Source organism: Dendrobates tinctorius, unplaced genomic scaffold (genome assembly GCF_039654945.1).
Source record: "Dendrobates tinctorius isolate UK_male_01 unplaced genomic scaffold, ASM3965494v1 ptg000070l, whole genome shotgun sequence".
Classification (NCBI taxonomy): domain Eukaryota; kingdom Metazoa; phylum Chordata; class Amphibia; order Anura; family Dendrobatidae; genus Dendrobates; species Dendrobates tinctorius.
The window spans coordinates 97,415,689-97,428,184 of NW_027361738.1; the positions used below are offsets into that span (position 1 = coordinate 97,415,689).

At 40.5% G+C, this 12,496-nt stretch overlaps 1 protein-coding gene across 2 annotated transcripts in view; it reads right to left on the reverse strand.

Moving 5' to 3' along the window:
• The window catches only part of VIPR1 (vasoactive intestinal peptide receptor 1), a 236,336-nt gene that overhangs the window by 104,917 nt on the left and 118,923 nt on the right, over positions 1–12,496 (reverse strand). For both annotated transcript variants that reach the window (XM_073582198.1, XM_073582197.1), the window contains exon 3: positions 10,157–10,264. In XM_073582198.1, the coding sequence (XP_073438299.1) occupies positions 10,157–10,264 (108 nt within the window). The remainder of the gene's footprint in view (positions 1–10,156; positions 10,265–12,496) is intronic.

A 12,496-nucleotide genomic window follows, 5' to 3' on the forward strand; every position in this document is an offset into this window, starting at 1 on the left:
GACAGAGGTTGAGTCAACTTTAATCCATGTCAACTGGCTGCAAGTGTGATTTAGTTATTGCCAACACCTGTTAGGTGCCACAGGTAAGTTACAGGTGCTGCTAATTACACAAATTAGAGAAGCATCACATGATTTTTCGAACAGTGCCAATACTTTTGTCCACCCTCTTTGTTATGTTTGGTGTGGAATTATATCCAATTTGGCTTTAGGACAATTCTTTTTGTGTTTTTTTCATTTAAGACAAATTAAATGAAGATAATAATAACAAAGAATTTGTGTTTGCAATCATTTTCAGGAAGAAACTGAGTATTATCTGACAGAATTGCAGGGGTGTCAATACTTTTGGCCACAACTCTATGTCGAATTATTTAAACGTGAATAAGGGCAGAGCAGGACGAGGACCCCGACTAGTGGACACTCAGCCGTGGAGCTATGTAAATGTGATGTCCAGCTGAAAGAAGCGTGCTATTGCTATTTACTTACTGTAGAGTAGTCGCTTACTGTGTTTTTATCTTAGATTTTGACTGTTTTGTAGCCAGTGTGGACATGCACCTACACGCTGCATGCACAATAACATGTATTGCAGTTCATATCTTTATATTTTTGGTTCTATAGTAAAAAAAATCAAAAGCGAAAAAGGAAAAGAAATCCAGTATAGTGTAGTACAATACTATGCTCTATACTGGCTATACTCACCATGCTAGTAGTGCTCAATAGTAGTATTGCGCACACATTGCTTGGCAGTAGCATAGACGATGGCATCGTGCACTATATGATGTGACTGACCTTGTCCAGTATCTGTTTGTCTTTAGGATAGTAAGTATCCTCCTAATTAATGGCCGGTGTGTGAGTGGACGGATCAGTATCTTCATATACCATCATGGCTTGTCCCCTCCTGGTGCTGTAACCTGACCCTTGGTGATCAGCTGTAATCTGTGAGGATACCTGGCAGTATGTGCTCATTTATCTGTCAGCACCCCTACTGGTGAAATGAAGAATTACACTGTATCCATTGATACCCATGGGATTTCTGTAAAAAGCAGGAAAGGTGCCCTATGGGGGGGGGGGGGAGAGACATTCTTTTTAACCATTTCCTACCCTTGCTATAGAGAATATGAACATGGACATTCTAATCTGCCTAACCCTTTTAATAAATCCACATTTTCATCTTCCATATAAAGTCCCTTGGAAGCTATGAAGAATGTTTCTAGCTCTGGGACGACCTCACGAGACTTTGCATTACACAGACCGACCGTTGACTTCAATGCAATCAATGCAATACTTCATTTCTCCAGTGGTGGCGCTGTAGAGCAATGAGCTCTTGCTTTCATTTTCTCCTGCCGATCACTGGAGACAATGCTCAGACCATGTGCCCACCCCTTTAATTGTGTCCCAAGTTCTCCCCATGGCTACGTGCACCTCTCTAGTCAGGAAGCGAGAGGACAGCGCGGTCGGTTCTCATGCCGGTTTTATATGGCGCTGATGTCATCTTTAAAATCATTATTGGTCACAGACCAAGATATCAAGTGCCGCTGTCAAAGCCTCCAACACAATCCCCAAACAAACGATGGACGCCGTCCCGGGATTCCCAGCCGAGGTTTTATAGGATTCAGCATGAATGTCAAACTCAGAAAACACGAATTTATGTCAATCTCCACTTATCGCTGAATGTCACGTAGACGTGCGACATCGCAGAGTGAAGCCTAAAGTATTATACCCGGGCTTCATCTACAGAAAAGACCAGAAAAGCACTGTAATGAATGGGGGGAAATGACAGAGGAGGCTGCCGGCTGCATTAAAGGGAATTTCCACTAGTATATGTCAGAATGTAATATGCTATTGTGGCAGAAAAGTGCACACTGTATGACTCAGCAGGGGGCGACACAGAGCAGAAGTAAAAGCTCCTCCCACAAGATGGAAGGTGGTCCGCTGCTCATGGTCCCCCTCTGTGGCTGCTCCATATGAATGGTTTCCACTATGATTTACCCACATGTCCATGCGTCACATAACCGACATGTAATACTAAATCTGACCACAAGTGGCCACTATAGGACCAGCTCAGTTGGTAAAACTGTCCACCTGCGTCGACCCGATCATCTGATCACAGTATACCTGCGGCGATCCGATCATCCGGTCACTGTATACCTGTGGCGATCTGATCATCTGGTCACTGTATACCTGTGGCGATCCGATCATCTGATCACTGTATACCTGTGGCGATCTGATCATCTGGTCACTGTATACCTGTGGCGATCTGATCATCTGGTCACTGTATACCTGTGGCGATCCGATCATCTGAGCACTGTATACCTGTGGCGATCAGATCATCTAGTCACTGTATACCTGTGGCGATCCGATCATCTGATCACTGTATACCTGTGGCGATCCGGTAATCTGGTCACTGAATACCTGTGGCGATCCCGTAATCTGTTCACTGTATACCTGTGGCGATCCGATCATCTGGTCACTGTATACCTGTGGCGATCCGATCATCCGGTCACTGTATACCTGCGGCGATCCGATCATCTGATCACTATACACCCGCGGCGATCCGATCATCTGATCACTATACACCTGCGGCGATCCGATCATCTGATCACTATACACCCGCGGCGATCCGATCATCTGGTCCAAGACATTTACTGGTTCTGACTTACACCCTCCCTCGTTCTCCGGCCCGGCCTTTCCAGATAGTGTTGACCTTTGCGCATCCTAGAAGACTAATTATTAAGCATTGCAGGACAGAAATGTCCAACCAGACTGTTCTGCACTGAAAAAGTTGATTACCGGGGATCACGGAAGCCATATTGTGGGGATGTGATCAGCTGATCACTTGGTCAAGGTCTATACAACGAGCAGCTGATCTAAATAACCCTTTCAAGAGAATGCAAACCCTGATGGGAATCCTTCCATACGATAGCTGAGAGATGACCACTACTATGTAGATCCCACATAACACCGCCATATAGTGCACTCATAAATCCAAGAAATCAAGGTTTTGTTTTCATTTTTTTTACTACAAAACTTGGAGGTTTTCCACTTTTGAAGTCGGATATCGGTGTGTGCACAACACTGCAGTATATTAGTCATTGTTGGTTAGCATGACCTGGCCCCGATGATGGAAACAGACCCGCACTGCGGTAAGCTAAGAGGTGGTATGTGGAATTATTAGCTGGCTGTGAGCTTTTTACAGTCAGACTCCGGGGAATTCAAAGCTTTTAATTTTCGAGGCCAAAAACAAGAATCCAGAACCGGCAAAGAGGAGGATGAGCTGCGCCACTCCGGCTCTGCACCACATGCAGCCCATAGGTGTAATGCAGATTACATCTCTTCTCCTGACCTCCAGATCCAGCGCACGTGTGACACGTTTACAATCTGCAGGCAGATCCGGGGTCAGACGTGCAGACCCCATCCATCAGGACATATGAGCTGCCTTTTTATATGGGTTTTCCAGAATGAGGGATTATATTCTGTCTTCTGCCTGCACAGGGACATGCACGGAGAACACGGGAATTACTCAACGATAAAAGTCAAGTTTCAATATTCCATTGTTGCCCCTACAATGTAACAAATCTGTTCTTAAAGGGCCCTGATGCTGCAAAGGCAAAGCTGTCCTAAATACAGACTGGTAGCAGGTACCCCCACCAATCAGCTGAGTGAGGGGCTGCCACATACTGCTGGGAGCTGCAGTACCAGGCGCGGACACACCTAGGTGGATGGCGCTGCGCTCATGTTGCAAGTCCTATAATTGTCAAACGACGGTACATAATTCTCCCCTTCCTCCCTGACATTGACAATCTAGGAGAAAAGGTTACGTAGAATAGAAGATAGAAGGCCAAAAAAATAAGGACCATTAGTCGATGCTGTATCTCCCCCAGTGCCTGAAGGGTCCACAGACCCATGAAAAGGGTCATCTAAAATAATGTACAACATTTTTTTAGAATTGGGAAATCAATGTGTTTCAATTTTTCACCATTTTAAAGATCTCTGCTTGTCGTCTTGAATATGAAAATGCTTCTGTTTCCCTTTCAAAGGCTGAAATCAGTCTTTAGCCCAGCGTACAGAGATACAGGTCTTACAGGGATCGTCCAGCCTTCTGATTAATGTCTGCACTGTAGGTGACTTCTATATTCTGACAGTGTGCGGTGCGCACACTGTCAGGATCCGCTGGTATTGCTGGTGAGAGCGGGCGGAGACGTGAACACAATTTGCATATTTCCGGTCACATTCCAACTAGTCGTGCCTGGCTTCTCTCAGTACAAGCGACCCATTAGTAATACACCTGACCTCCCTTTTGCATTGATAATAGGCTGGGGTCAGACTTGCGAGAAACTCGGACGAGTCTCGCACATCAATAACTGGCACAGCCGCCGGCACTCAGGACCGGGGCGTGTGGCTCCATGTATTTCTATGCGGCCGCACGCTCCGGCAGCAGTGCCGGGTATTAAGATGCGAGACTTGTCTGAGTTTCTCGCATTGGGTGATCCCGGCCATACTGGTGAATACTGACAGTGTGTGCACTGCGCACTGTCAGGATTCAGAAGGCTGCAGTCACGTAGTGTGTCTGCAGACTTATCAGAAGACCGGACAACCCCTTTTATCATACTTGTAAGAGCTCTGAGTGCACTCTACCCGTCCTGCTCCTGTGTCAGCAGAAAACTTTTGCAAGTTTTTATGTGCAGAAAAAAAAAATATTTCTAGTGGAAATGCTGCTTCTTTTGGGAGTTATTGGGGAAGTTTTTTGTTCCCAGAAAACTTTTTGCAGAGTTTTTGAAGTTTATTTTCCTAGTTTTGGAGCAGATTCCAGCAGGAAACCCTTCCAGGAAGCGTCACACACTTTTTTTTTTCTCTGCCACCAGACACTTTTCAAAACCTGAAATGGAAGAAAAGACTGAACATCTGACCGGCAAGGTGGTTTTTGCAATAGAAATGTATAGGAAGAGTCTTTAAAGGGTTATCGATCGATAGCGAAGTTGCAGAGATTTTTAGAACTGCTCCAAAAAAAGCCTGTGCACATATCCGAAGAATATGAAAAAGAAAGTTTTCATTCACTGACAGCAAGCAGAATTAGAAAAAAAATAACCCTCAATGGCATATAAAGTGATATTCCTAAGGAAAGGTCAATGATGCCTGTGTGGTGCCCAGCGGGGTCACGGGAAAATGGGGACAATGCAGTCAGTATGAGTCCCTGCGGGGTCACGGGAAAATGGGGACAATGCAGTCAGTTCACTTACTATTTATTTACTTTCCATTTTTCCATTTTTACTGCAGTTATTTTGTAAGTAGAAAGGTGGCAAAGAAGAATCAGAAGACGCTTCATAGAAAAGGTCATATCAAGGGTGACGCTTTGGGATTCTCCTTTTATGCGTGAAAGTTTTAGATTCTTTTGGATTATTTTTTTCTGCACTTAATTTTTTTTTTTTTTTTATAGAAAATGGAAGCATTAATTCCTTTCTTTAAGCAAAGTAAAGTATTTACCCAGCTCTGACTCTCAGGTGTAAGGCGTCTTGTCGTTCTCGCAGGCACAGAACCCTCCGCTTCTATAGGATTTGGGCTGTCAGTGTTGGTTAGCCTCAATCATTTGACACACAGTAGACTACAATCACCCCCACTCCTTCTTCGCCTCCATCTCCCTCCTCTCCCCCCCTCCGAGAAACACATTACTATTACATTTTTTTTTTTTTTTCTTCTCTTTCAGCGACTTTGCCAAAGTAAAACTTGTGAAAATGATTAGAGAGTAGAGTATTTTATATAGGTCATTTTCTCGGAGATGAAAGAACGCACCTGTCATGTTCCAGGGGATTAGCGTAAATGACAATTTTTTTACACTTTTAATAATTAATAATATTGGGTTTGTAGAAGGGGCATGTTACAGACGGCTAATTGAGAAGTAAAACAGGAAACATATTACATAATTAAACGTAAAGATTTTTTTCTTCTTAGTTTAGAACATTTTTCCTTATGAAATAAAAATACAGAGTTTACAGCTGGGCAGAAATGTCCCGGAGTTATTTTACTTCCAGTATTTTGCTTTACGATTTCTGAGAAGTACAGGACTCCAAAATGTGTAACACAAGGGTGAAAACTATAACTTGTAACTATGACAGTAACTACAAGAGATAATATTAATGTCGCTTGCGTTTGTATCACTTTAGGGGTCTGGTCTGGTGTCTGTATTGCTTTATGGATCTGGTCTTGGGTCTGTGTTAGTTTAGGGGTCTGGTCTGGGGTCTGTATTACTTTAGGGGTCTGGTCTGGTGTCTGTATTGCTTTATGGATCTGGTCTGGGGTCTGTATTGCTTTATGGATCTGGTCTTGGGTCTGTATTACTTTAGGGGTCTGGTCTGGGGTCTGTATTACTTTAGGGGTCTGGTCTGGGGTCTGTAGTAGATTAGAAGTGTGGTCTGGGGTCTAAATTGCTTTACTTGATTTAATTAGAGGGACTGGTCTGGGGTCTGTATTAGTTTGTGTGGTCTTACGGTTACCTAGGGTCTGTATTATCTAAAAAGAACTGGTCTGTAGTCTGCATTATTTCAGAGGGACTGGTCTGAGATTTGTATTAGATAAGAACGTCTGGTGTGGGGTCAGTATTAGTTTAGGGGTACTGATATGAAGTTTGTAATATATTAGGGGGGCTGCTCTAGAGTCTGTATTAGTTTGTGTGGTCTTATTTGGGATATTATTTAAAAAGGTCTGGTCTGGGGTCTGTATTAGTTTAGAGGGTCTGGTCTGGAGTCTGTATTAGTTTAGGGGGTCTGGTCTGGAGTCTGTATTAGTTTAGAGGGTCTGATCTGGGGTCTGTATTACTTTAGAGGGTTTGGTCTGGGGTCTATTAGTTTAGAGGGTCTGGTCTGGGGTGTGTATTAGTTTAGGGGTCTTGTCCGGGGTCTGTATTAGTTAAGAGAGTCTGGTTTGTATTATTTTAGATGGTCTGGTCTGGGGTCTATATTAGTTTAGGGGGTCTTGTCTGAGGTCTGTATTAGTTTAGAGGATTTTGTCTGGGGTCTATTAGTTTAGAAGGTCTGTGTTGTGTAATCGTTTAGAAGGTCTGGTCTGGAGTCTGTATTAGTTTAGGGGGTCTGGTCTGGAGTCTGTATTAGTTTAGAGGGTTTGGTCTGGGGTCTATTAGTTTAGAGGGTTTGGTCTGGGGTCTATTAGTTTAGAGGGTCTGGTCTGGGGTGTGTATTAGTTTAGGGGGTCTTGTCTGGGGTCTGTATTAGTTAAGAGAGTCTGGTTTGTATTATTTTAGATGGTCTTGTCTGAGGTCTGTATTAGTTTAGAGGGTCTGGTCTGGTGTCTTTATTAGTTTAGGGGGTCTGGTCTGGGGTCTGTATTAGTTTAGGGGGTCTTGTCTGAGGTCTGTATTAGTTTAGAGGGTCTGGTCTGGAGTCTTTATTAGTTTAGGGGGTCTGGTCTGGGGTCTGTATTAGTTTAGAGGATTTTGTCTGGGGTCTATTAGTTTAGAAGGTCTGGGTTCTGTAATCGTTTAGAAGGTCTCGTCTGGGGTCTGTATTAGTTTAGGGATCTGGTCTTTGGTCTGTATATTTTTTTGGTGTGATGAATCTACAGAAGGTTGTAGATCCAATATCTATAAATATAATATATATAAGTAGACGAATCCCGGGCACCACTACCTCAGCTCCGTGCTCTCTTGGGGCAACTCTTCACCATATGGCCAATAAGTCCAACAACAAAAAGTATCCAAGGCAGCAGGCGTGTACCAACGTTTTGGCCACAAATGGTCTTTCATCAAGCCACACATTGACAAATATAATGAAGAATACATCTGGTATTGATGAATATATAATTGGTCGGGGCAGAAGACATATTTGACAACAATGCATTCGGAAAGGTTCTTGGAAAAAGTTGAGACTTCCCGGACTCTTGGAAGAGTTGTCAAATCTCCTTATCATCGCCAAAGACTCCCAGAGTGCGAGCGTCATCAGACGGAGCTGAAGCGTCCAGGCACACATAGAAAAGGGGCACTGCCACAGAGAAATGTTGGCAATCGGTAACGTCTCAGACACTCACTCATGAAAGGTGGCAATTATGACAAAAGTTAAAAAAAAAAATTGTGCCGTGAGCTCTATTTGCTGATTTATACTCCGTCTTTCACAATCCCCTTTCGTAAATGGTAACAAGAATGTTATAAGAAACTTTTCAGGAATCACAAACTCCAAGAATCCGAGAAGTAACAGTCCCATCGTACTGGATAATTGCAACCTTCTTATTGCCACCTTGGAAGAAGTGGTCACTTTACGTTCTGGATTCACAGCCAAGTAACCAATTTACCCAGAGAATCAACGGGCACGCCATGTTCATCCATCATAATGGCGGCTTTCAGGGTGTGAATGTAATGGGGACTCGTTCAATGGCCTGGAATTTGGATCAATGGGTTTTCTTTTTTTCATTTAACACCACTGTTCAATGGAATTCGCTCTTAACTCCCCCGGATTTCTCCGCCACTCAGCATATGTTAACATCTCTTCTGGAAGACGTGAATGTTCTTTGGCAGAAAGACAGAGTCTCGGTAAACAAGCAAACAATAGGAGTACAAGCCGATGAGGTTGTTCAACCTTGTGTTCTGTTTCAAAAGCGAAAAATTCAAGGCGCCCCGCTGAGATCACTGCCAACACGAGGCACCAGAAATCTCCGTAAGAAGCCAAGCCCTGGTTGACACACGGGGAACAACGAAGAGCATGAAGATCCTCAAGACTCGACTCTACACTGAAAACTATGCTGAAGAAAGGTATCCAAATTATAGAAATCTCTGATTAATCCTCGGAAGGTCTGAGGACCACAAGACCCTGCCCTCCGGTAACGACTTCCATGGTCACGTAGCCATCACTAGATACTTGCCAACTTTTCATGATGAACATCTTAGAGGCCAAAGAAGAGCACCACCAAAAACTTTTCCTTAAAACCCCACTGTTTTTCATACCATGACCCCCTTTTTCAGGCCACTTTCCTTGAATGAATATTTGAGGTTTGTCAAAGATTCCAGAAAACATTTTTTTGAGGCTTCGGTAGCGAGGAGAGATTTGCCAACTCTAGTAAGTTTCCAAGTTTACTGGGACGCATCAGGATTTTTATACTAAAAAGCCTTTTTTTCTACTATACTTTTTATAAATTTTAGTCTGAAAATGAATCCTATGTTAGCTACTTCCCCTCTCATTGATTTAACTACTGAACTAAAATTCTCAGACTCACTTGGGTTTAGAATCTAAAGACAAAAAATAACATATATGGGCAAAAAACAACACAAATAGTCACCCCACTTTGAAGTGTACTGCCGTACAAAGCACAAAAAACATATCATACTGTTCCTATTTGTGCAGTATAAGGGTAAGTTCACACTGGGCGTTTTTGCTGCTTTTTTTCTGCAGCAAAACCTGATTTCTTGTCAGGAAAGAAGCTGCGGCGAAAAGCGCAGGTTTAGGTGCATTTTTGTTGTGGATTTGGTGCGGTTTAGGTGCGTTTTTGCAGCATTTTTGCAGCATTTTTTCAACACCCATTCAAGCCAATGGGTGAAAAATGCTGCTAAAACGCTGAAAGAAGTGACATGCTCTATGTCCAAAAAAAAACAGCAAAGCACAAAATCCTGATGACACAAAAAAACCAATGTGTGTGCAGGAGATTTCTGTAATTTCATAGGCTTTGCTGGTACTGTAAAAAGCAGCTGAAAATTAGCATTAAAAAATGCAGCAAAAACTGCAGCAAAAACACCCAGTGTGAACATACCCTAATATTAAAAACAGGGTACATATTGGCCTGATAACTCTTCCATACAGGCACCTAAATGTAATATAGAGCCACCACTATAAACTATAAAATATTATACCGTACAGAACCGCACACTACTTAATATTGCCAAGTAGTTATAATACCGCAATAAAGTGATTAAAGCAAAAAAAAAACATGCAAAAAGGAAATAATGGTTCTATATATAAAATAAACCACTAAGAATTCTGTACAAAAAATATTAGGATCTATAGGGGGTTATAAGTTTTGGAAGAAGTCCACGGGTGATGCGGAATAGTCACAGCGTCCAGATTATCGAGTACAAACATATTAACTTTAAAAAAAAATGGCACAGTCACACTGATTTCTCCACTTAGGTCACTTAGAATCCCATTTTTAAATAGGGTTTTCTTACCTTTTCCAGCAGAAAAGAAAGTAAAGTAATCCGGACATGGAAGCACCACCAGTTCTCCTTCTGATGCAGCGGGCCAACAGGTGATGTTATCCCAAATTCTTGGACAAGCTGAAATATATCAAAACATGTAAAGAAGAATAACTTTACTACATTTATCACATGTGCTTAATACAACAAGCAGAGAATACACTTCAGAAATTCCCCATTATGTAAAAAAAGCAAAAATATTAAAGGCCCCGCTGTAACAGAATATAACATAATCCCTATGTACAAGAATATAACTACTATAATACTGCTCCTATGTACAAGAATATAACTACTATAATACTGCCCCTATGTACAAGAATATAACTACTATAATACTGCCCCTATGTACAAGAATATAACTACTATAATACTGCCTCTATGTACAAGAATATAACTACTATAATACTGCTCCTAAGTACAAGAATATAACTACTATAATACTGCTCCCTATGTACAAGAATATAACTACTAGAATACTGCTCCTATGTACAAGAATATAACTACTATAATACTGCCCCTATATACAAGAATATAACTACTATAATACTGCCCCCTATAGACAAGAATATAACTACTATAATACTGCTCCTATGTACAAGAATATAACTACTATAATACTGCTCCTATGTACAAGAATATAACTACTATAATACTGCCCCTATGTACAAGAATATAACTACTATAATACTGCTCCTATGTACAAGAATATAACTACTATAATACTGCTCCTATGTACAAGAATATAACTACTATAATACTGCCCCTATGTACAAGAATATAACTACTATAATACTGCTCCTATAGACAAGAATATAACTACTATAATACTGCTCCTATGTACAAGAATATAACTACTATAATACTGCTCCTATGTACAAGAATATAACTACTATAATACTGCCCCTATGTACAAGAATATAACTACTATAATACTGCCTCTATGTACAAGAATATAACTACTATAATACTGCTCCTAAGTACAAGAATATAACTACTATAATACTGCTCCCTATGTACAAGAATATAACTACTAGAATACTGCTCCTATGTACAAGAATATAACTACTATAATACTGCCCCTATATACAAGAATATAACTACTATAATACTGCCCCCTATAGACAAGAATATAACTACTATAATACTGCTCCTATGTACAAGAATATAACTACTATAATACTGCTCCTATGTACAAGAATATAACTACTATAATACTGCCCCTATGTACAAGAATATAACTACTATAATACTGCTCCTATGTACAAGAATATAACTACTATAATACTGCTCCTATGTACAAGAATATAACTACTATAATACTGCCCCTATGTACAAGAATATAACTACTATAATACTGCTCCTATAGACAAGAATATAACTACTATAATACTGCTCCTATGTACAAGAATATAACTACTATAATACTGCTCCTATGTACAAGAATATAACTACTATAATACTGCTCCTATGTACAAGAATATAACCACTATAATACTGCCCCCTATGTACAAGAATATAACTACTATAATACTGCTCCTAAGTACAAGAATATAACTACTATAATACTGCTCCTAAGTACAAGAATATAACTACTATAATACTGCTCCCTATGTACAAGAATATAACTACTAGAATACTGCTCCTATGTACAAGAATATAACTACTATAATACTGCCCCTATGTACAAGAATATAACTACTATAATACTGCCCCTATGTACAAGAATATAACTACTATAATACTGCCTCTATGTACAAGAATATAACTACTATAATACTGCTCCTAAGTACAAGAATATAACTACTATAATACTGCTCCCTATGTACAAGAATATAACTACTAGAATACTGCTCCTATGTACAAGAATATAACTACTATAATACTGCCCCTATATACAAGAATATAACTACTATAATACTGCCCCCTATAGACAAGAATATAACTACTATAATACTGCTCCTATGTACAAGAATATAACTACTATAATACTGCTCCTATGTACAAGAATATAACTACTATAATACTGCCCCTATGTACAAGAATATAACTACTATAATACTGCTCCTATGTACAAGAATATAACTACTATAATACTGCTCCTATGTACAAGAATATAACTACTATAATACTGCCCCTATGTACAAGAATATAACTACTATAATACTGCTCCTATAGACAAGAATATAACTACTATAATACTGCTCCTATGTACAAGAATATAACTACTATAATACTGCTCCTATGTACAAGAATATAACTACTATAATACTGCTCCTATGTACAAGAATATAACCACTATAATACTGCCCCCTA